General features: G+C 34.2%; 2 protein-coding genes across 7 annotated transcripts; both read left to right on the plus strand.

The window, feature by feature from the left end:
• The first annotated feature begins 1,363 nt into the window (after positions 1-1,363).
• On the plus strand, positions 1,364-15,721 carry LOC126679590 (villin-3). Of its 2 annotated transcripts, none has more exons than XM_050374642.1 (24): positions 1,364-1,765; positions 3,462-3,634; positions 3,822-3,921; positions 4,046-4,114; positions 4,238-4,474; positions 4,583-4,760; positions 4,928-5,060; positions 5,808-5,967; positions 6,048-6,198; positions 6,280-6,380; positions 6,484-6,642; positions 7,471-7,539; positions 7,617-7,685; positions 7,814-7,951; positions 9,313-9,441; positions 10,050-10,197; positions 10,330-10,340; positions 10,420-10,560; positions 10,739-10,864; positions 11,737-11,802; positions 13,100-13,198; positions 14,388-14,634; positions 14,815-15,038; positions 15,123-15,721. In XM_050374642.1, the coding sequence occupies exons 2-24, from the start codon at positions 3,579-3,581 to the stop codon at positions 15,234-15,236; spliced, it is 2,925 nt and encodes a 974-aa protein (XP_050230599.1). In that variant the 5' UTR covers positions 1,364-1,765; positions 3,462-3,578; the 3' UTR covers positions 15,237-15,721. The 2 variants fall into 2 exon arrangements, with proteins under 2 accessions (XP_050230599.1, XP_050230600.1); XM_050374643.2 differs by lacking the exon at positions 1,364-1,765 and adding an exon at positions 2,819-3,011.
• Positions 15,722-17,036: 1,315 nt separating this feature from the next.
• Positions 17,037-22,509, plus strand: LOC126676680 (UBP1-associated protein 2A-like). Of its 5 annotated transcripts, none has more exons than XR_007640374.2 (3): positions 17,037-18,611; positions 19,642-21,820; positions 21,999-22,509. XR_007640374.2 is itself a non-coding variant. In XM_050370945.2 (2 exons), exon 1 carries the CDS (start codon positions 17,204-17,206, stop codon positions 18,605-18,607), a length of 1,404 nt encoding a protein of 467 aa, XP_050226902.1. In that variant the 5' UTR covers positions 17,038-17,203; the 3' UTR covers positions 18,608-18,611; positions 19,049-19,336. The 5 variants fall into 5 exon arrangements, 1 of the variants encoding a protein (XP_050226902.1); XR_007640375.2 differs by having other exon boundaries at positions 19,642-20,980; XR_007640373.2 differs by having other exon boundaries at positions 19,642-20,200; positions 20,288-22,509.
• The last annotated feature ends 1,759 nt before the right edge of the window (positions 22,510-24,268 follow it).

Below are 24,268 nucleotides of genomic sequence, written 5' to 3' on the forward strand. Positions count from 1 at the left end.
CCTGGAACGTTTCCAGCATCTCTTTTAGCATATGGTGGTAGATTTCAGGGAAAACTACTACTGGAGTTGCTTCATCAGTTTCGTTCAAATTAGGGAAAACAATAGGATTGGATACCCCAATCTGTTGTGTTTGGTATTGGGGTGTTGAACTTATGAGGTTCACACCTAAACTCCCTACTGCGGTTGAAGCTCCGGTGACATTAGCAACGTCAACCCCGGTGATGTTGGAGATGTTAGAGGTGTTAACTCAGGTATTCAAAGCATGAGGAGGCGTATTGTCCAGAATTGTTTTGGATAAATCAGTTACTTGTTCTTCGGGTCTGATCCCTTGGAATTTATTATGCCAATAGATTTGTTTTGAATCCAAAAATAGCTCCTTCGATTTTTGAGGTTGTTGACTTTTTTCCACAGACGACATCAATTGATAAAGTATGCCTTCTCAACGGAGTTTAAACCTGCAAAACAATATAAATGTCTTATCAAACAGGGGTTGTCCGATTAGCGCTCCGATGCTTAAGTTAGTATTTGAGTTTTGGAGAGTTGTATTAAATATAATTGTATTGTATGTATACCTCAAGTTCTTTATATAATGAGAATGATGAATGCCTATAGAGTTGTAATATGAAAAAGATTCCTATTTAATTGTATGAATTTAAATAGAAAAAGGATTTCTATTTAGTAAGAGTCCTATTTAGGAATGTTTAGCCTTTTAGATAGAAATATATTTTCAAGTAGGAAAGTAATTCCGCAAAAATACAATTCTAGAATCTTTACAATTATTTCAGTTATTCATATAATCAGATCCGCTGGCAACAAACAATAGAAGTGATTTCGAGATTTACCGAAGTCCATAGGATTCAGCCCTTTTGGGGATTCAGGTGAATCCTCTTAAATTGTCTTTAGTCACAACGAATCTTCCATAACTCGAACACAGCTAGCGGGGGCGAGTCCTTGAATTCGCTTTGGCGAACAAATCCTATACGACTCAGTTCTTTATATTTAAATTATTACTAAATGATTTAATTATATAAAATTATCCTATTTATATTATAGCTTTTAGATCCTCTAACATATCGACAATAACAGCTAATTATCGTATATCAGTTATCAGCTATCGGCAATAAGTAAGAGCTGAACCAAAAATTGGATAATTTTTTAAATCAAAAACAAGATATTCTTATTCATGAATTTTTTTTTGCTCAAAAAAGAAAAGGAAAAAATAAAAAGTAATGCCAATAAGGCAAAGGAGAGAGAGAATAGGAAGGCAAGATGGGCGGTGCGGTACCATTGTCACCGGATCTTTTTGTAGACATAAAATATAACGACTTTGTCCACTCTCTTTTTCTCTGCTTAAAAGCATAACCGTAATTATAACCTTATCTCTCTCTCCCCATCTCCATCATTTTTCAGCTAAATTATCAGAAATCTATTCTTCTTCTACCTCTTACCAAATTACCACACTACAAAATTAAATAATACATAACAGTAAGAATAAATAATAATTAATAATCCAGTCCTGTTGAAAAGTTTCAATAGAGAGAGAAAATAAAATACACAACACAGAGAGCAATAATTAAGTTTTCCTTTTAATTTCTTGCCTTTTCTCTGTTTATCATTTCATTTCTTTTGCTTTATTTGCCAGCTTTTCTTTACCTCGTTTCTTTCTCATTCATTCCTCCTCTATTGTCTCTCCTCTCTTCACACATAAAATTAACTCATCTTCTTCACGTTGACATATACTTCACACAAACTTACAGGTTTTCAGGTGCGTTTTTTTTTGTCATCAATTGATTGCTTTCACTGTTTTTTTATATGATTATGTTAGATCTTCGTTTTTATGATCTAGCTGTTCTTGATCTTCTGTTTCTGTTTTTGTAATCTTTGATCTATTTGTTGTTTGTTAATTCAGGTTGATCTCTTGTGTTTTCTGATTTGTATTATATTTTCAGCTACTATTATCTGATTAGTGTTGGATATTTGAGTTTTTGTTACCTTGATGATCGGGTTGTTGTTTAACTATATCATTTCTATTTGCAATGCCTAATTAATAGATCAGCTGATGTTTGCTTTGTGATGATCATAAGCCATGTAGATTAATGGTTGATAAAATTAGTGCTCGAAAAGTCGAAACCGAGATTCAAATTGCAGGTTTTTGATAGGACGGTGGAGGAGATTGCAGGAGCTTAGTGTGTTCTTTTTTTATTCAAGTTTTTGCAGCAATTGTTTGGAAATTCCAAGTAATTTGGAAATTTTATGTGTTAAATTCGTAGATAGTATGGAAATTCTGGATCTCTTGTTAAAAGAATTTGCCAGTGGCAAAATTACTTGGGGTTGACAAGAAGTTTGTATCCCAGCAAAAATGATGACTGAACATCCTCCATCACTTGAGCTGGCTTCATTTGATGCCTTGATAAGTTCTTATAAAGGAGGTATGAGGACAAAATGCATGTGCACAAAAATACAAAACTAAGTTCAATGGATTTTTCTTCAGGACAATCCATCTATGCTGGTTATTTTCTGCTGACATGTGAAGTCCAACAGTGTGGTTTTATGGTATGGACCACTCTTCTAGTTTTCTATTGAATATCATAATAGATCAAGACAAGACATGCAGACTATCCGGAAGAGACACTATAGCATTTGGCCTGAGATAATCCAATAATACAAGATGTGGGGAAGTAATTAATTGGTTGTTGTATAAAGTGTCAGAGAGGACAAGTGACTTCCATTTCTGAATACTAACAACCATTGTTACTATAGAACTTTAAAGAATTGAATTATAAGATTTTATGCCAATTTCAAAAGTTGTTTTATGGAAACGGTTCATCAAAATCTGGATACAGTGATATGCTTGCTTCAAGAAGAATTGGTGTAAGATGTATGGGACTGTTGACTTCTCCGGCTTGGGGAGCATTGCAACGACATAACGTTTTTGCTGACATTTTGATTTTTGGAATTTTAAGGTTCATGTGATTTCTCAAGTATTTTCGAAGTAGCCGAAATGGATAATGGTAATTCATTTTCTGATGAATACTAAAAAAAAAGGGTAATTCTGAGAAATTCAGGTGATGGAAGTTTGAGCTACAAATTTTCTGGATCTCAATAGTACACATAGAAGAAAATGTTAAGATTGCTAAATCCGTTTCTGGATTGTTTTGTGTACATCGGGCAATATCTGGCCTTGTGGAATGCATCTAGTGGGAAGTTTAGTTCCAAGGGGGAGCTTGATGCTTACTTGTCATAGTTGTTAAGAGAAAAAGGAAAAGATTAACTGATTTTGATATGTCTTAACAAATTGATAAGTTCTTATCGTGTTTGGGCTGTTTTTGATTTGTTTCATACATTTTACTTTTTTTGTACCTTTATGGAGGTCTCTTTGTGGTTTTCCCCTTCACTTGTGCATTTTGAAACTTAAACGATAACAGATTAAGTAATGCGAATATTTCTTTTGACTCTTGCAGCGAGCTCTGTGCTCTGCAGTTTCTAGATACGGGAGAGGATATAGCCGGTGTTTTACACATTGTCAAATTTGACTTCTCTGTAAAAGCAGTTATAACTTATAAGGAAAAATTTCAGCAATGTCTAGCTCTACTAAAGCTTTGGATCCTGCATTTCAGGGAGTGGGTCAGAGACTGTATCCTTTAAAATAGGAACTATATGTGAATGTTTTGGTGTTATAAATTTGGTTTGTGGTGCATCTTCTGTTGAGTTGTATTTGATTTGATTTGATATGAGAATAGAAAATATGTTTGTTAAATTCGTTAAATATTATGGATGCTTTTATTTTTCTCTGTAAGGCTGTTTACCTTAACACTGTACAGTGGGACTGAAATTTGGCGAATTGAGAATTTTCAGCCAGTGCCCCTGCCAAAATCTGATTATGGAAAATTTTACATGGGGGATTCTTACATTGTGTTGCAGGTAAAATCTATCTTCTGCTCTCCGATTCTCTTTTAACTTTGTTTTGATGACCTGCATTTTACTTGCAGTGGACTTCTTTTTTTTGCTTTACTGTCTTATTGAAGTATGTCCTTTTTTTTTGTAGACATCCCCTGGCAAAGGAGGGGCTTATCTGTATGACATACATTTCTGGATTGGAAAAGACACAAGTCAGGTGTGAGTTTACTGCATTTTTCTTGTTCTTTCTTTAATGATTGAGTTTGCTCTTAAGTTATTAGCTTTAGTTTAGATTTAACAAATGGACTATGATCAAACTTGACATCATAACTTTCTCTAGGATGAAGCTGGAACAGCTGCTATCAAAACTGTTGAACTTGATGCTGTTCTTGGAGGACGTGCTGTTCAATACCGAGAACTGCAAGGCCATGAATCGGACAAATTTTTGTCCTACTTCAAACCTTGTATCATACCATTAGAAGGGGGAATTGCTTCTGGATTCAAAACACCTGAGGAAGAAGTATTTGAAACACGGTTGTATGTGTGTCGAGGAAAACGTGTAGTTAGAATGAAGCAGGTAAAATTTTCTGTTTAACAAGGGGGTAATTATCCATCAAGAAGTTCCTTTAATATGAAACAGCTGTGAGGAGAGGAATTGAACATGATCTGTGTTTGGCTTATGCAGGTCACCTTTGCTCGTTCTTCACTGAATCATGATGATGTATTTATCTTGGACACTGAGAACAAGATCTATCAGTTCAATGGTGCAAATTCCAATATCCAGGAACGGGCTAAGGCCTTAGAAGTAATTCAGTATTTGAAGGAAAAGTATCATGAGGGGACAAGTGATGTTGCAATTGTTGGTGAGTGAACGTATATTTACAGTATCATGATTGTTTTGCTTCCCGCCTAAGCACTTGTATGCTTTATCCAACAACCTTCTATTGATATTTCTTTGCTTTTTTATCTTTTTTAAATTCCTTTGCCATCACTTGTGTTTGTATAATGGTTTTGTTTTTCACTCTGCCAGATGATGGGAAATTAGACACCGAGTCTGATTCTGGTGAATTTTGGGTTCTCTTTGGCGGCTTTGCTCCAATTGGAAAAAAGGTTATCAATGAAGATGATGTTGTTGCAGAGGCTACTCCTGCTAAAATATATAGGTATTCATTATAGTTCCGTTTGTGCATGCTAAAATTTACTTTGGCTATTGAGCTAGGAGCCAATTTTTTCATGTGCTGCTTCAAAATGATACACTTTACGTCTTCAACCTAAGGTGTAATCAAAATAATGGATTTCTGTAAATCATTCTGTTCATATTTACAATTTAAAATGCTTATGCATGCATTGCTACTTAGTATTGTTACTTGATCTTGTACTAAATCTACCAGCAGTATAAATTTTCTTGCATCCATAGGATTAATATTTTTGCAATGGGTCTCATATAAAACTGGGATCTCTGACCTGTTAGTTCCTTATGTTTTAACCTGTTCAATTAAGATGTTGGGTGAAAATACAGATTTTTATCAGTTAAAAAAAAACAAATTTCAATCAATTTAAAGAAGAGAGAAATTTCAATCCAGCATATTTATCAGTGTGCATTCGCTCTCTGAGGAATCTTGGATGGTAGCCTACTCGATATGTTTCACTGCATCTATTTGATATTATAAAAGAGAATTTTCTGTAGTGATTACTTTGACTTTTTTTCTTGTGAAGGTAATTATTGCTATGTAAGTCATTTGCTGGCTATTTCCAGGCAGATGCTATATCAACATTTCATTATAGTCGCGTGTCCTTTATTGTTGAAGATTAAATTTTGATAATTCTGAAGAAGTATGAGTATAGAGTGGTTTATGATGGCTGTATTTATTAACATTAGTTGCTAAGTTTGTCATATTTTCTTCCTGTAGCATCACAGATGGTGATGTGAAGCCTGTAGAAGGTGAAATTTCCAAAGGCATGTTAGAAAACAACAGATGCTATCTTCTGGATTGTGGTGCTGAGGTGTTTGTTTGGGTTGGCCGTGTAACTCAAGTGGAAGAGAGAAAAGCTGCCAGCCAGGCTGCTGAGGTAGAGATGCAGGATTTATTTTATTTCCTTTTTCGGTCTTAACGAGCATATGAATTTTCATCTCCTATTTATGTATGCAGGATTTTCTTACAAACCAAAATAGGCCAAAATCTACTCGAGTTACCCGAGTTATCCAAGGATATGAGACCCGTTCATTTAAATCAAACTTTGATTCCTGGCCAGCTGGTTCAGCAGCTCCTGGTGCAGAAGAGGGAAGAGGAAAAGTTGCAGGTAACAGCCACTTCCTTAATGTTGAATGTAATTAGTCTTTGTAATTAACATTGTTAAGCTTGGTATTTCATTTAATGTTAGCTTTGCTGAAGCAACAAGGTGTTGGTGTCAAGGGCATGTCAAAAAATGCTCCTGTTACTGAGGAAGTCCACCCATTGCTTGAAGGAGGTGGAAAGATGGAGGTTTAGTTGATAATTCACTCTTATTGTTTCTCTTTGGATTTTTTTTTAGATAGGTTGGCTATTCTTTTATCCTTCAAAATATTGAATAGTATTGGCTTTCCAGGTATGGTGCATTAACGGTAATGCAAAGACTTCATTGGCAAAGGAGGACATCGGTAAATTTTACTGTGGAGACTGCTATATCATACTTTACACCTATCACTCTGGTGATAGGAAGGAAGATTACCTTCTTTGCTGTTGGTTTGGAAAGGATAGCATAGAGGTAATTGATAACTGTCTTAGTCTTCTTAGCTAGTAAGCTGTTACTACAATTTTATCATTGCATATTGATTTTGGAACAGAGTGCATACTGAGGTACTAAAAACAGGTCTGTACATATTCAAGCATTTTATGTTGAAGGTGTGATTCATTTTCATTAGATATGTTTCTTACATTAGGGTATTAGGAAAATTGTCTTCAGATTATTCCTTCATCCTGTTCTAAATAAGTTAGAATGGTATAAACTAGTGCCTTTTTGACTACTTTCTTCCCTTTGCTATTTGAGGCTTCTGGACTTCCCTCATGCTGGATGGTGGATCACATTATATTTGGACCATCATCTGCAAGATGCGAATTTTTTCTCACAAGTCTGATCTAGTACTTTGATTTGATCTTAAAGCATTTCTTTTTATTTATAGTGTTTGTTACATGAAGTACTTGAAGTTTGAGGTGCGTTAATTTTCATGATTAGTTATGTTTTTTGTTTCTTACCAAGCCATATAAACTTTAAGGTTTATTATGTGACATATCTTTTATAAATCGTAGAGCAAACTGTGGCAAGCAAGACTGCCTTTTTATATGCATCTTAATTTAATTTAATTTCTTGTTGATACGTTGCTAAATCATGGTGTTAAGTAATATATATTTCTGCACTTTTCTCTAAGCAAATATAAGTATTTCCAATCACTTTTTTTGGAAGTTGTATTTGTTGCCATCCATGCTCTTGTTTTACTTTGATGCTTTTATTTTTCTATGACATCTTCGGATCTTCTCTTGTGTTAATGGTCAGTTTTCCTACGCTAACTTATGCTTTCATAATCATCCAATTCAGGAGGACCAAAAGACTGCTGTTAAGTTGGCCAATACAATGTCAAACTCATTAAAGGGCAGACCTGTTCTGGTATGATATTATCTGGATTCTGGAGTTAAATCATAGATTTGCTTCTATTATTTGCATGTAATAAATGTTTCTTGCAGGGTCATATTTTTCAAGGTAAGGAGCCACCACAGTTCATTGCACTTTTCCAACCAATGGTTGTCCTCAAGGTACAGTATCATAATGTTTTGAATAATCCGATAATTGAACATAGTAATAACTAGTTATAGGATTACATGTTTTGTCTGATGTCAGGAAACTAAGGCTAACTGTAATATTTAATTGATCACGTCTTCAGGGTGGTGTCAGCTCTGGATACAAGAAATTCATCGAAGAGAAAGGACTAACAGATGAAACCTATACAACAGAGTGTGTTGCACTATTTCGGATATCTGGAACTTTAGTTCATAACAATAAGGCTGTGCAAGTTGATCCGGTAAACATCATGAAGCGACCTATTTTCTGCTAATACATTTTGTTCGGAGTCTCTTGTGAACATTTATCTCCTTATTTATTTTTTCCTAAATACAAGCTTATGCAATGTTACTTATTTCCCCTAGTTCTTTTGTTGTTGGTGAATGTGGTGTTTTTAAATTGGCCTTTTTCTTTATTACTTAATTACAGATCTGTTTTACCTGCAATAAAGGGAAAGGAAAAATGCATTTCAAAAGGATTTGGATTATTTATTGATTTTCTTCTAACTGCGCCTGATTTAAATTTTCACAAGCGACCTTATAAGAATCTGGTGCTGTTGTCTGATGAGAAATGGCAATAGGTCATCATCATAGTTTGCTCTTTTGGACGAATAGCATCTAGCCTTTTCATTTTCAAACTTGAGCAACTTCTGCGCCTTTGAAGGGTGTGATATAGTTAAGTCATCAAGGATGTGATATAGTTAAGTCATCAGCTGCCTCTAGTGTAGCTATTATTATCTTTTCTTTTACCAGCTCAAAATGATGATTCTGTAGTGCTTAAAAACTCAACAAATGTCTGTTTTAGTCCTCCTTACTCTCTTGATGTTTCTTTTTGTGATGATGCCATGAACTCGGGGTATTTCTCCTTTGGGTTTACTTTATATAGCCTCTCTTTAGTTCTGCCTCATTATTCTTCGATGCAGATGCAGATTAACATAAAATTGCATTCCCGGGCATCTTTTCTTAACATTTTGAATGTGATTCCTTGCTTTAAGTAGAGCTTCGACGAAATGAATCTCATTTAAGTAATGCTCTTTTCATTTATTTATTTTTATCATCCTCATTATCATTCAGATCCCCTTTGTTATCTAGAGGAATATATTTCCCAAGCTAAATATGTGATCGAATTATCACCAACTTGCCCTTGTGTGAAACTACAGTAAGAGTTGCCATTTTTTCACCTTTATTATATGTGAAAACTGAGGACGCTATAGTTTCCTAAAATTCATTGGTTTTTGCTATTATCACACCAGTAAGACAGATGGATTACTGCAATTTTCATTTTCTAGGACCTAATTAGCAATATTATAAAAGTTGTTTTAAAGTTAGGAGCATAGCTGATGTGGAATATATTTGACTATATCATGTAATTATTGTGTTCATTTGGAGCATCTCCTTCTTTTGTGAGTGGCAATGTCAGACTTACAATGTCAAAAGAATGGACAAGAGATCTCCTTGGGACTTGATGTTGTTGGACTTTTATGCAGGGATATATATTTCCATCATATCATTAGAGTGCTTATTGCATATATCATTATGTCTGTTGTTTCATTTGCTTATTTATGATGATTGTGATGTTGTATGTATCCTTTGTTCTTTTCAGGTGGCGACATCATTGAATTCTACAGAATGTTTTCTTCTGCAATCTGGTTCTTCAATATTCACATGGCATGGGAATCAAAGTACCTTTGAGCAGCAGCAGTTATCTGCAAAAATTGCTGAATTTTTGAAGGTTTTCTACTTATTAGAAATTTAGCGTTGTATTACCTGAGGTCTTCTCAAAGATACCTTGTTTTTAGTCATTGGAAATGCTGTCCATGCTTTGTCATGATCAAGTAGTCTGTCTAATAGTAACATTAGTATATAGAGTCTTTTCTCAATCAACTAGGTACTAGAAACAACCGGCTTTTCGCTAATCCAGTCATTTCATGAGGAGAATGGGAATGTAATTTTTGAAGTCATGCATTAATCATTCAAATTTGTCTCTGTGTATGTTTTTTCTTTTTCATTTTGTTGTATGCATCACTGCAAGTTATTTGGAGTTGGGCGGGGTAATGGTGGTATTTTGGCAATCAAATTCCTCTTTACTAATTCATGTTTACTAGTGTTTGAAACAATTTGTATATCTACAATTCAGTCAGTAGCATCGTTTAATATTTTGTGTCTTGAAACATTGGTTCAGGATTGGCGTAATGCATAAATCCATTGAAACTCACTTGGAAGTTTTATAAATACCTCTGCAGATCTTTTAGTTTGAATCTTTAAACTTGAATAGAAGTTTTATGTGGTGTGACGTGACTTTTCTATTTGATCTAACTTCTGTTTCCTTTAATATTTCAGCCAGGAACTACTTTGAAACATGCTAAAGAAGGAACTGAAAGCTCAGCCTTCTGGTTTGCACTTGGGGGCAAACAAAGCTACATCAGCAAAAAAGCTTCTTCAGAAATTAGCAAAGATCCTCACTTGTTCAGTTTCTCATTCAATAAAGGTGGCCTTTCCTTTTCTTTTTTCAATCTTCCAAAAAGCTTGCTTGAAATCAAATTTTAGAATTTTTTTGGAGTTAAAACAGCATTCTAACTGGCTTTCTTACTGGCATTTTGCTGCTATATGGATCTCTCAGGAAAATTTCAGGTGAGTCCTAGACTTTTAAACATATTAAAAAACTCTGTCTTTACTGTTTCTTAGCATCCTTTAATTTTCTGTTTGGCAGGTTGAAGAAATTTACAATTTCTCTCAAGATGACCTATTGCCTGAGGATATTTTGATACTTGATACTCATGCTGAGGTGTTTGTTTGGGTTGGTCAATGTGTAGATCCCAAAGAAAAGCAGAGTGCTTTTGACATTGGCCGGGTAATCCTTATTTTTCTGATTTTTCTATTTACATCGTTGACATGATAGTGTAGCCCTGAACTGAGCATAATGAGAATACATATGGCTAATTTCTACTAGAGGCTCAGTTGATTAAATTGACTAAGCAGATTGTCCGTATGACAACATTCTTATAACCCATTGCATATGTGCTTTGCAGAAATACATAGAAATGGCTGCTTCTTTAGATGGTTTGTCTCCAAATGTGCCTCTGTACAAAGTTACTGAGGGAAATGAACCATCATTTTTCACAACATACTTCTCATGGGATCCCACAAAAGCCATGGTAGGTTATGTTTCAACAATTTTTTTTTCTCAAGTTCTGTGAATTTTATTACGCAGTTTCTCACACTTTTATGGCAATTAGAGACTTTTAGAATTAGTCTTTGGCAAATTTTGACAGAGCTGAAATGAATGATATAAAAAATGCAGCTTTTGTGATTGCATAAGAAATATTATGAAAAATTAGTTTCTAAATGCAAAAGTTGCGTATAATGTACTTACATAGCCATGGTTTTTATTGATTTAGAAAGTTAACATTATGACAAGTTTTGTCAAACGAGGAAAATTCAAGACTGAACAAGTGAAGACTTTAGAGTTTAGACCTGCGATATTGAGCCTTAAAGAGCTTCCATATATTCAAAATAGAAATTTTCACATAATGATGGTAGTGCATGTGTCATGACTCATGACTATGCCAATGGGACTGCATATGATATAAGAAGCTAATGCAAACAAAGCTTTGAAGAATCTGCAATACCATGGACATGTTTTTTTATGACTAATGTACAATTTCAAAATTTGATCTACGTCAGTAACCTGTGGTTGAACGCCTGTTTTTCTTGTAATCTGACATTGAACTTGAAAATTATTATCAGTTGCAATAAGCACACATAAATGTTTTAAACTTATTTGAAATCTTGTCATTTGAAAACTAGGGAAAAGAAAGTGAGATTTTAGTCATATAGTTTAGATAGTGAAATTGTAGTTTCAAGCCTAACTTCAGGATGGCATACGGCAACTATATTTATTATTCAGGAGATACAGTATTCCTATAGCAGCAACCATTACTCTCCCTCTATCTTTCTGTCTATTCATATACTGTCTTTTCATTTAAGCTTAGTTTTCATCTTTATGAAGTTCATTCTTTAATTGCAGGTTGCAGGAAATTCATTCCAAAAGAAGGCTGCACTACTTTTTGGTGCAGGACATCATGCTGTGGAGGTAAATGGTTGATTTGTTTGTATTAGATATGTTAGTGAATTAAATGTATAGTTGGAGTCTCACCTAACAACTTTTGGATTGATTGGTTATTTGACATAGTATTAGAGGCTCTATGATTGAACTCTATAGTTTGACCTTGGCAACCATCATTTGGTTAAATATTATTTGAACCCAGATTGTAAAAGTATAGTTGGAGTATCATCTAGATTTTAAACTTTTGGGTTGATTGGTTGCATGACCTGGTGATGTATACAGTGTATACTATGTACGTTTATCTGCATCATATCATTTTGTTCTTATATCCATTTAGTCTAATATAGTCAATATGATATAAAAGTCCATGCAAAGATTCAGTGTTGTTTTTGTCTCCATTTATTCTTGTTGCAGCTTTCGTTATACGCCGACTACAGTAGCTTATATTTTCTAATATGAACTGGTTAGTTTCAAATGGGTGAATATCTTCTTGTGGCCGAGACGGGATGTTTACAAATTACTTTGAAAGCTCCATGTCATTCCATTTTTCTTCTTTATTGCTTCACAATTAGGACCTATTTGACGACTCCTCTACGAGAGTTGTTATTCTGGATTTAAGAGTCATGGATGTAAAATGTAGAATTTTCTTCCCTTACTCTTTATGCATTGATTTTGTTCATTTTTTATGGTGCTCAAGGGAAAACACTAATAAAATTAACTAATGAGAGTTCTTGCTGAGCAACATGAATAAATGGACAAAATCAATGTATACACTAACCAGAACTTTTCATGTTTACGTTGATCATTTGCCATCCAAATTGTCAGTTAGAACCTTGCTGTTTGTCTCTTACTATGTATGCTAATTTACTTGCACGAAGTCTGTGTTAAAGTGGGAAATCCCACATTGGTTGTGTGTGTGAATGGACTTGTGTTTATATATTAGTTGGGCACCTCCACTTAATACCAATTGGTTTTAAGATGGAATCTAACATGGTATCAGAGCCTTGTCCATTCACACAATTTGAATTTGACCCGGCCCACGTAAGATGTGCGTGAGGGGGGACTTTGTTGCTCGGCCCGTACACGCTACGCGTGATGGGGAGTGTTAAAGTGGGAAATCCCACATTGGTTGTGTGTGTGAATGGACTTGTGTTTATATATTAGTTGGGCACCTCCACTTAATACCAATTGGTTTTAAGATGGAATCTAACAGTCTGATATCTGATGTTGGCTTCTTAGGACAATGAAAGATTGTAGCATGTGCAAGCTTGTGCTTTTTGACGCTAGTGTATAGATATTAATTTGGCAATCCATTGCTTTGCAGGATAAGTCCAACGGAAATCAAGGAGGACCAACTCAAAGAGCTTCTGCTCTAGCTGCCTTAAACAATGCATTTAACCCATCTTCTGGGAGGACAGGCTCAGTGAGTAAAATATCCTTTCACTTGACTTGGATAAATCCAGGACTGGATCTTAATAGAATGCAATCTTCCATTCACTCATCTACTTCTTAATGATTCATGTGATTGCACTATTCAGTCTTCATTCGTATTCGTTTTTACTCTTCTTTCGTTTTCTTTTCTCTTTATTGAATTCGTGTTTTTTATCTCGCTCGACTTCTGACACATTGTAGAAAATGGTTATACATTTGGAACAAGTTTCTTTCTTGGCATGCACTGATTCTGCGATGACTTAGGTGGTCTAGTCGTGTATTTCTCTTGCTGTATGACGACATTCATGCACTTTTTTGTGGTTATATATGAGTATAATCATTGACACCCGCATAGTGCATCCATTTAAATATATTTATAGGCTTTGCTGAATTAAAATGATTTTATTTAAGCTTAATGTCTCAAAAACCTCCGACCTTTTAGCCTCTTTTCAAACCTACCCTGACGTTGAAAACTGGTCAATCTTACCCTATTTTGCATTTTTGTGTTTCAATTGTACCCTGAAATATTAAATTGGCGTTTTTTTCGTTTGGAAAAAATTAAAAAACGTTCTCCATGTCTAGCATATATTAATTATATATGTTGAAAATTTATTTAGATTTAGTTAAATTAATTAAGAATTTAAATTAGTTTTAATTTGATTATGGTTTTTGTTAGTTTTTAAAAATAAAAGACTTATTTGTATTTTTTTGAATAGAAATAAATTTAATTTTATCTTTAAACTTAGTTAATTAAATGATTTCATCATTTGAATAAAAAAATTGTGATAAATTTAAAAATTAGGGTACAATTGAAACGAGAAAATGCGAAATAGGGTAAAATTGACCAGTTTTCAACGTCATGGTAGAATTGAAAAGGGGCTAAAAAGTCGGGTTTTTTTTGAAGTATTAGGCCTTTTATTTATGGTTGTCGTGAGGGATTTGCACTTTACAACATGGTTTCATTTCCGAAATTGCTCATTGGAATTTCATGAATCATGCCTTTTCTTTTTTTCCTTTTTGAATATTTTGTAATTACTTGGTTGTTTTTGGAATCTTTTTATCCATCCACCACGTGCTTATGCTTTAAATTTCTTTTACGCTTGCTGATAATGTCTGTGCTCATGTTGTTTCACCTTGTCTATTTTTTTGTCGTGAATTGAAGCTGCTATATCGTGCTGCAGGGTCAAGATAGGTCCAATGGTTCGAATCAGGGAGGGCCAACACAAAGAGCTTCAGCTTTAGCTGCTTTGAATTCTGCCTTTACTCCACCCTCTGGACCCAAATCAACTACCTCAAGGTCATCTGCTGCAGGTCAGGGATCACAAAGAGCTGCAGCTGTAGCTGCTCTTTCACAAGTTCTTACAGCTGAAAAGAAAACACCTGGAAGCTCTCCCTCGCGCAGTCCTCCACCAGAAACTACTTTATCTGGTAAGAAAGCAGAATCTCTTAGATCACACCGCACTAAAAATAAGCGCCACTATTGCTTACAAAAATGCCTTTATCATCATATTCTACAAGAACCTCTTTTCTTTTTTGAATTAAATTGTATCTTCTGTGTTTGCATATGAGCATGAGAGAGAAATATCTAATGCATTCAAACACCTGCAGCTGAAACTAAGAGTGAAATTTCAGAACTAGAAAGTTCTGAAGAAGTTAAGGAAACGGAGGAAGCTGAATCTGTTTCTGAAAGTGTTGGGGAGGATTCAGAGCCTAAAGAAGATGCCGAGCAGGATGAGGCTGTTACTCAGAGCACTGAAAATAAATTCAGCTATGATCAGCTGAAGGCTCATTCTGAGAATCCTGTAACCGGAATTGATTTCAAACGGAGAGAGGTGTGTGATGGTATTAAAGGTTGGCACTTTGTAATTATTTCGTCAATTAGGTATTCAAAACTTTCCACCATTTTCAATTTTCAGGCCTATCTGTCGGAGGAGGATTTCCAGAGTATATTTGGGACGGCAAAAGAAGCTTTCTACAAATTGCCAAAGTGGAAGCAGGACATGCAGAAGAGGAAAGTTGATTTATTTTAGATATCACACAATCGAAAAGGAATGATATCTCTGCTTTCGAATGCCTCCAACTTCTGCACAGCCTCATTCATTATGATCTTCTTCGCTGCTCTATCGAAAAAGTTGTGATTTCTTTTTTGGCTTGTTTTGTGTAGCATTTTTAGTATTTGCCCCTTTGATGAGTCTAGCTGTGATTAGTATTGCATATCCATAGTTGTTGTGATTATGCTTGAAGAGTGATGTTTTTTTGCCCTTTTCATTTTCTTTTTGCTTCTAAATCCGCTGCTGCCTCTCTGTAATGATACCACATTGTAGTTTTACAGGCAGTTTGGCAGGTCATTCTTTCATTTGGTCAGTATTGCATCTCATATGGGATTTTATTTAGACCCTTTTAATTTTCTTATTTTCCTACTTAATTATTTGGTAAGTGGAAAAGAGGGTATATGTATTTGCATTTGGTATGTACTTAACAATATTCATGAATGAAAATTGGTTGTTTGAAATAACACAGTTTTGCTCCATTTATTGCTTTGTCTTTTGAACAGTTTCTTTGTATCTTTCTTCAGATGGGAAAATACTGCATTAGTTTATGTAAATTAAAATTAAAACACATGAAAAAAAAAAGTTAATTGTTGTCAAACATAAATACCAAAATACCTCATTTGTTGACAAATGTATTTTTAGAAAATACACTATCTGACTAAAACATTTATAAAGATAATATTTTTAATTGTTGTATATATATTTAGTATATAGTTGGTATATAAGTAGGCTAATGTACTATTTTTAAAAAAACAATTTAAATATAAAATCACAAATAATAATTCAAAACCCTAATTCTACAAACAGAAGCAGAAAGCATGTAAGTTGGGCGTTAGCGTCAATGTGGAGGGGCGGCCACTCGGATGGATGGCTGGCCACCCCCGCCATGGTTCCGACAAACTTATAAATAGTAATACTAATAGTTATTTAATGAGTTATATTCAAATGGCATAAAAAGTCGGCATTATTTTACTAACGTTATGGGTTCATTTTCAATAGGGGTGGATTTAGAGGGTAGAAGAATGTTGAACTTTTTCATAAGTTAATTTCAATTCTCTAAATATTATAAAAAAAAATGTTAAAACTTTAAAGTAAACTCTTAACTCGAAAAAAATCAATCGTATAAATCTCTAATTTAACAGAGTTAATAAAAAAAAATTATAGTATGAAATAAAAATAATATTTGTATTTAAATTAGACTTAATAATTTGTAGTTTAGTTAAAAAAATTGGTGAAACGACAATATTGTTTGACCTAAAAAGTTTAAACAAAAGTTAATTCATTCTGTGTTATGCAAATATTATTATTTCTATTGAAATTTTTATTTATATATTTTTTGTGCTTATATATTACTAAGAGTACTATGTCACTTATTATTAAATTAATATATTAAAGAGGAAATTATTATGAGACCCCCTATATATGTTATTGTTTTTTTTTGTATTTAAAAATCAAATGTATGATCTATCATTTTTATTTTGGTCAACGATTAGTCTATGTCCATCTTTAGTGTTAGTCAACCAAGTGAAATAACTAAATTAAAAAATATTTAAAAAAATAATATAATTCTCAACTTTTGTTTATGTAGTTCTTCATTTCTGAAAATTAATTTATTTTTTAATTTTTTAATTTCATTAACTAACATCAAAAATTAATAAAGAAGTTAAATTATTGATGAAAATAAATATGAGAAATCATATCGGTTAATTTTCAAACAGAAATCACTAAATTGACATACAATAGGTAATGGTGAATAGCAGCTTGTTTCCTTTTCTTTTTACTCCAAATTTCCGTCACCTTATCAGCAAATAGCAATAAAATAAAGTTTTGTTTTTATATAACGCAAAATCAAAATAGAGCATTTTCTGATTCCAAAACCCTAACCCTAGCGACCAAATCGATTTCTCTGTAACCTCTTCGCTCTCACACTACCACACCAATCAACCATGGCGAAGAAGCGAAAGGCTTCAGCAGCAACGACCGCCGCCACAGCAGCAACCGAACCCCCAAAGAAACAGCAGCATCAAGAACAAGAATCTCAAAAACAAATTGTAGAACAAATACCAGAACAGCAAGTAGAAGAAGATTACGAGCAAGTAATCGAAGAAGAAGTCGAAGAGGAAGTTGAAGAAGAAGTCGAAGAAGAAGTTGAAGAAGACGAAGAGGAAGAAAATATTAATAATAATGATCTTCAACACATAAAAGAGGAAGAAGAAGAAGACGACGACGAAGATCCTATAGAGAGTCTTCTAGAACCATTTGGTAAAGACCAGCTTCTAAATCTTCTTCGAGAAGCTGCTGATTTGCATCCTGATGTTGCTGATAGAGTTCGTAAAATAGCTGATGCTGATCCTGCCCATCGGAAGATATTTGTGCACGGTCTTGGGTGGGACACCACTGCGGAAACGCTAATTACTGCCTTTAAGCAGTACGGGGAGATTGAGGATTGTAAGGCTGTGTCTGATAAGGCTTCAGGGAAATCAAAAGGTTATGGGTTTATTCTTTTTAAGAAGAGAAGTGGGGCGCGGAAGGCGTTGGTGGAACCTCAGAAGAAGATTGGCAATCGAATGACTGCTTGCCAGTTGGCTTCCCTTGGTCCTGTTCCGTCTGGCCAGGTTGCGGCTGTTGCTGCGCCGAGTAATGTGCAGCAGCAAGTGGTGTCTGATTATACTAGGAGGAAGATTTATGTGAGTAATGTTGGGGCGGATTTGGACCCGAAAGAGCTTATGAGTTTCTTTGCAAAGTTTGGTGAGATTGAGGAAGGTCCGTTAGGGATAGATAAAGCGACTGGTAAATTCAAAGGATTTTGTTTGTTTGTGTATAAGACTTCTGAGGGTGCGAAGAAAGCTCTCGAAGAGCCTCATAAGAATTTTGGGGGTCATACATTGCATTGCCAGAAAGCTATTGACGGGCCTAAGCATGGGAAGCCACAGCATCAGCAACATTATAATGCGCATAAACCACGTTATCAGAGAAATGGTAATCCGGGATATAGTGGTGGAGCTGCTGCAGGGCCAGCTCATTTAATGGCGCCTGGTGGACCTGCTGCAATTGGGTTTAACGATGGAACATCTGCTTTGAACCCTGCACTTGGACAGGCCTTGACAGCATTGCTTGCTTCGCAGGGTGCTGGACTGGGGATAAATATTTTAGGAACTCTGGGATCTGCTGCTGGTGTGCCTGGTGCTGCACCTGGAATGCAGGCTCCGTATGGTAATCAGGCAGGATATGGAAACCAGGGAATGATGCATGGTACCTACTCCAATCAACAGGTAGGCCAGGGAAGTTCTGCTAGAGGGCAGCCCGGTGCTGGACAATATGGTGGTGTAGGGCCTTACATGGGTCCCTAGTTCGGTAAGATAACCATTTTAAATTTCTTAAGTGAGTTTTCTTTCTTCTGTCTTCAGAATTGGTCTTTTATTCATGTAGAGATATAGTTTGTGCACTGCTTAGAGCATTCTTATTATTCTTGAAACTTTGTTATTGCATACTCATATGCTAATAACTTCTTTGCTGTTTATGCATTCATTAAAGTAATAGAGTAAAGAGTAAAGAGCATTCTCTTAATTTTGAGAACCCTTTACTTGGATATAATAAGCTGCTAAGCATTCAGTTTTCTAGCATATTTTCTCATTGAATTGATGTTATTTTGTTCTACCCATGAAAAAAATGAGTTTATATAGCAACTTAATGTTGAATAGATATTTTGATGTTGATTTAATTTTCTCCGGAAGGATTTTAACCCGTAATTCTCTTTTGAAATTCTTGTTTTTCCCCTATTCATTTTGCAGATCGCATATAGGTGTATGCATCAGTCTTTTTATGTAATGGCCTGCTGATTCTTCTCAAGTTTATGGAGCTTATGCAAAGTCTTTCAAAATATGAATAAATGCTACTTTTGCTTACTAGAAAGACTCTTAAATGTATTTTTATTTTCTCCAAGTAGTTTTGTTCTTTTCATTTCAAAAGATTGTATTTCGGGTTACAGTACTTTGTTAAAAGATTTGGGAACAATTTTAATACTTCCGTATATCGTCTGTATTGTGTGCTTTGAGTAAAATTGGAATTACTTCACCTGATTTCACTCTTTCAACACTCTTTGAAATTTCTTTTGAAATATTCAATGGTATTTTATTTGCATGTTTGCAAGAGAGATATTTTATGATTTTAATTTTGTTTTTTCATGACTTTATGTTTACTGGTTTTCCAACTTGTGCTGTAAGTTCTGACCTGGAAATAAGTTATGTAGAAGCTGTTTAGTGGTTCATGATACATGCTTTTAATGAAATTTGAAACATCACATTGTATTATACGTGGAATATTGCTACCAGCAAAGATAAAACTCAGATAATGTGAAATTTATACGGGCATTAATTTAATGCAGGTTGAGCAGCGATTCTTCACTAACTTGCAGATGTTGGTTGAAAATGTGATCTGTTTAATTTATTTAAAATTAATTTTACAGGGATATATTTGAGTTATCTCATATTTGAAATATTTTTTCTCTGCGGGATTGGGTTATTTGACATCAAATTTATCTTTTCGTATGCGAATTAAGCTCATGTCTGGTGTAATCATGCTTACCAATTCTGAAGTTCCAAAAGGTTTTTGTGTGATCAAATGCTTGTATGGAAGGCATTCTTTTGTTTATTGATTGTATTTTTTTTTCAAAGAAGACATTCTTGTTAAGACACTTGGACTTCTTTTCATTGCTATGAAATGAGTTTTCTGTTTCAAAATCGGAAAAGAGTTCCTTAAGATTTTTCTTGACATCACAGTAAACAAAGTTTAAGGTCAAAGTTTTGGTTCTTTATTGTTCAATCTGTTTTGCCAAAAAATCTGGTTTTCTAATACATCTAATGACCAATACTGCATTAGAAGGGCACTGATTTCCACAGTCGATCTCTGCATCTGCAAACAAGAAGATTGCAATGGACTCAGAGGTGAGTTCAAACTTAATCTTCTTGCTGTTTTATTATGCTTCCCAGGGTAAAAAGTGTGTAGTGCACTAAGTTGTTTTTTTTTTCTAGTTCTCCCAAGTTTTAGGTTCAGTTAGAATATAACTGGTACTTGCGCCCTGTCCAATTCCAAATGGCAATGCCTTTCTGGTTTAAGGAGACCAAATGATGCTTGAAATACATTGAGGACGGGAATGAAGGGGTTTTGGAGAATGGAGTGTAGTTCTTGAGACCCAAGTCAACTGATGGTCGTATGTCCATTTTTTTTTCGGGATCTTAATTCTTATAAATCCCACACAACCTTCTGCAATGTGACAATCCTACAAAGTCTTACAAACAGGACTAGATGATGAGAATTGGCTAGACTGTGCTGCAATCATCCATTTGGCAAAATATGCATCCCAGTACCAAGATGAATCATGATGGTAGAATTGGTGTTAGAAAATTTGATTGTGAAGAACTGGGATGATTGGATCTCTTTTATGAAGGATAGTAAAAGAGGTTTGCAGTTCCATATTGTATATTTAGGTGATTTTGAGGTTGCGAGATTTAGAGATAATAGGATTTGAATCACATGAAGGAAACATATCTGAAAGCTACTGTTTATTGGGAAATTCTGACAGGTTCTTAGTGAGGAGCATGACGGCTCACACCCCTGTACAGCTTAGTCATAATGGGAGTAATTGGTTATACACCAAAATATTGTACTTGTACTTCTGAAATATTTCGTATCATTCTCAATTGACATGGTGGTACAACAAGCAGGTATGTGTTCTACATTTTTGAGTTGATTCATTTTACAATTTGAATTCGGTGTGGTACGCATATGTGAATCTTTTAGTAAATGAATTTTTTTTGACTTGTGGGGAAATTTATAGAAGTATTACATCTCTTTCTATAAATATTAAACATGACGAATCCATGACTCACAGCAGAATGGGTTTCCCAAATTTGTTAATGTTGATTTTCTTTTTTTATTTGACATAGAAAATAACTTGCAACACTAACCATCACCCATGAGGCTTTGCGCTTTGCCCACCAAAACACGGACAAGCTCGCGAAGGCGCATTCTCTGTCCGACTTATCCATGTGGTGCTTTGTGAATTTTAAGTTAATTTCATTAACTAGCTGCACTGAGTAATATCATTCATTTCATTTTAAATTTTTTGAACTCACCCACGCTTCAATCTACTAGAGAAATAGAAAACAAAATTAAAAGTTAAGATGCAGTTTGCGAAAATACAAAAACAAAGAGAATAGAAAATATTTTAAGCCTTCAATGGCTCTGAACTCTTATCTGCTGTTCCAGATTTCAGTTGTCTTTTTCCTTCCGCCTTTCTTTCTTTTATTCTTCTATCATTTTTATCTTTAAGATACGACTGAACATTTTTCATAGTGTATTTAAGAGAGTTTCAGAACTATTCATTTGGCCCTTAACTCATAAAAATATCTTCCAATGTTGAGAGCAACCCTGGTGGCGGGGTGGCTGGGAGGGGGGAGGGGCAAGTTGGAGAGTGTACACGTTTGAAAGTGGTAGACTAACTGTTACAAAGTCGAGCGCTGGCCGCTAACTGATCAACTGACTCATGCTTACCAATAACCCAGGTATTCTCCACTTCTTAATCCTTAGATCTAACCCACAATTACGGGTGTAAGACCGTGCTTTCATGTCTACATATTGTAATTAGATAATTTCGTGAGCTATTCTATGTTGGGATTGTGAGCATGCAAATTTCTTTATTTTATTTTCGTATTCCAAGTCTCTGACACCTATTTTTGGTAGTGAGGCAGAGGGGGTTTCACATGATGATTTGGTCTATTCATAATTTGCAAAAAAGGGTATGTAATTTGGTTTAGGTTGGCTATTATCGAACTTGAAATCTCTTAAGCCACTGGCTTGCAGCGGCATATGCGCTCTGATCCTGGTTTGTTAGTAATGCTGAAAAGGAAATGTTTCTGGAGCTTAAAATGCAGATCATGTCATGTTTGTAATGGAGTAACAGATTTATAGCCCCTCGCGTCTCAATGGCAGTGAAATTCTGATCCGTTGATATGTGTTGGGCAAAATGGCCTCCCAGGTTAACTCCATTTCGACGGATATTTTTGCCGGTGCAGACCACTGATATGAAGAGCCAGTTCTGAAGTGTAGCTACTGTGCCATTTCAAATTTCAAATTTGGCATGCCATTTAGTAGCACAGAAAATGTATTTTTCAAATTAAATGATTCAAAACATGAAGGAAACTTGTAAATAATAAATATTGGGATATATTTATAAAAATTAATGTTTACATTATGATATATATATATATATATATATATATTTTATTTATTTACAATATTTAATGAAATACCTTATTTAAATTCATGGTGAATAATGCATTATTAAAAAAATATAATTATAATTATATTTACTATTTTAAATTTTATAAAGATTATAAAGAGATTTACATTAGATAACGTGGATAATAAGTAATTGCTTAAATCTCTTTATTTGTTGTATTTGTTTTCTTTGTGTGAGTATTTAAATTTTACTTTTTCTGTTTTATTTTAAAAGTATTTTTTAAGTAATGTAATATTTTTTATCTTCATAATAAAAATAAATTCTATAAAAAATTTCATTGCCATTAATGAAGGTAAATTAGAAGAAAGTGTCATAATAAATAATTTTTAAATTTGTATAATTAAATGAGACAGAGGGAATATTATATAGTTTGAATATTTTATATTCCTTCCGTTCTAAAATTGTAGAAAATATTTATATAGGCTTAATATATAGTTTGACTCTTGAGCTTGTACCTTTCTACTCATTTAATATCTAAAACTTAACGTCTCATCTATTTAACTCCTGAACTTGTTAAACAACTTGACCTTTGAATTTAATAAATAACAGTTGAATCTCTCTGTGTCCATCTAGCACCTGACACACTCTAAATGACGGTGTGTACGAAAGGATTTGGCGGTTGCTTATTTATCAAGTGTAGGGGCCAAATAAGAATATTTAACAACTTCATAAATTCAATAAGTGAGATGTTAAGTTTAAGGGATAAATTATAAAAACTCTTATGGTTTATCAACAAATTATAATTTAATAAGTTTTAAAAAATAAATCAATCTATAATACTTCTTTAAAAGTGAATCTAAATTTAATAACCTCTATTGTTTTTACCCATGATACAATAGTTGAAGATGAAAATAGTTTGGGATTTTTGCAAACCTATTCCGAAGTGCATTAGTAAAAATTTCAACTATATCATGGGTAAAAACAATTGGTTATCTGTTTCTTAATCGAGTTTGTGGTAAATCCTTCTAGTATAAATTAAAAGATTAACTCATACGAAAAGGATGTATGGGAAATATTATGGATTATAAATTATAAGCTAAAGTTTATTAATGTAATGGTTCACCCCACTTTTATCCTCAACCATAGTATTAGTCTATTAGATTAATAGCTTATACATTCTTATCCAAAGTGCCTACCGTTCAATTGATCATAATGCTAAAATCGGTGTTTTAAAAACCGGACCGGACCGGCCGGTTGAACCGCAAACCGACCAGTGATCCGGTCTGAATAGACAAAAAATCGGATTTTTGGTTAGACCGGGTTGAACCGAATTGGACTGGGTTGAACCGGTAAAAAATCGGGTATTGAACCGGGTTGAACCGGTAAAAAATCGGTGAACCAGAATTTTTTTCATTTTTTTTAAATTTATTAAACCGGTTGAACCGGTCATTGAACCGGTTAAACCGGTTGAACCGAAAACAGATGGCCTCACCAGTTCGGACACCGGTTCGGTTTTTAAAACACTGGCTAAAATCATCATCATATGCTTTAATCATCATGACTTTTCATATTACATATTAATCTGATTTCTTTTAGTTCGACAAAAAGGCATCAGTGCCACTTTCGTCAAAAGTAAACCATAAAATAGAACTGTTTTACATTTAATTTTAGGATAAATTTATTTTGGATCCCTAAATTATACGGTTTTGGTTGATTAGATCCCTCAATTTTTATTCGGCTCTCTCAGATTCCTAATTTTTTTTTTTTTCAT

Source organism: Mercurialis annua, linkage group LG4 (genome assembly GCF_937616625.2).
Source record: "Mercurialis annua linkage group LG4, ddMerAnnu1.2, whole genome shotgun sequence".
NCBI lineage: Eukaryota > Viridiplantae > Streptophyta > Magnoliopsida > Malpighiales > Euphorbiaceae > Mercurialis > Mercurialis annua.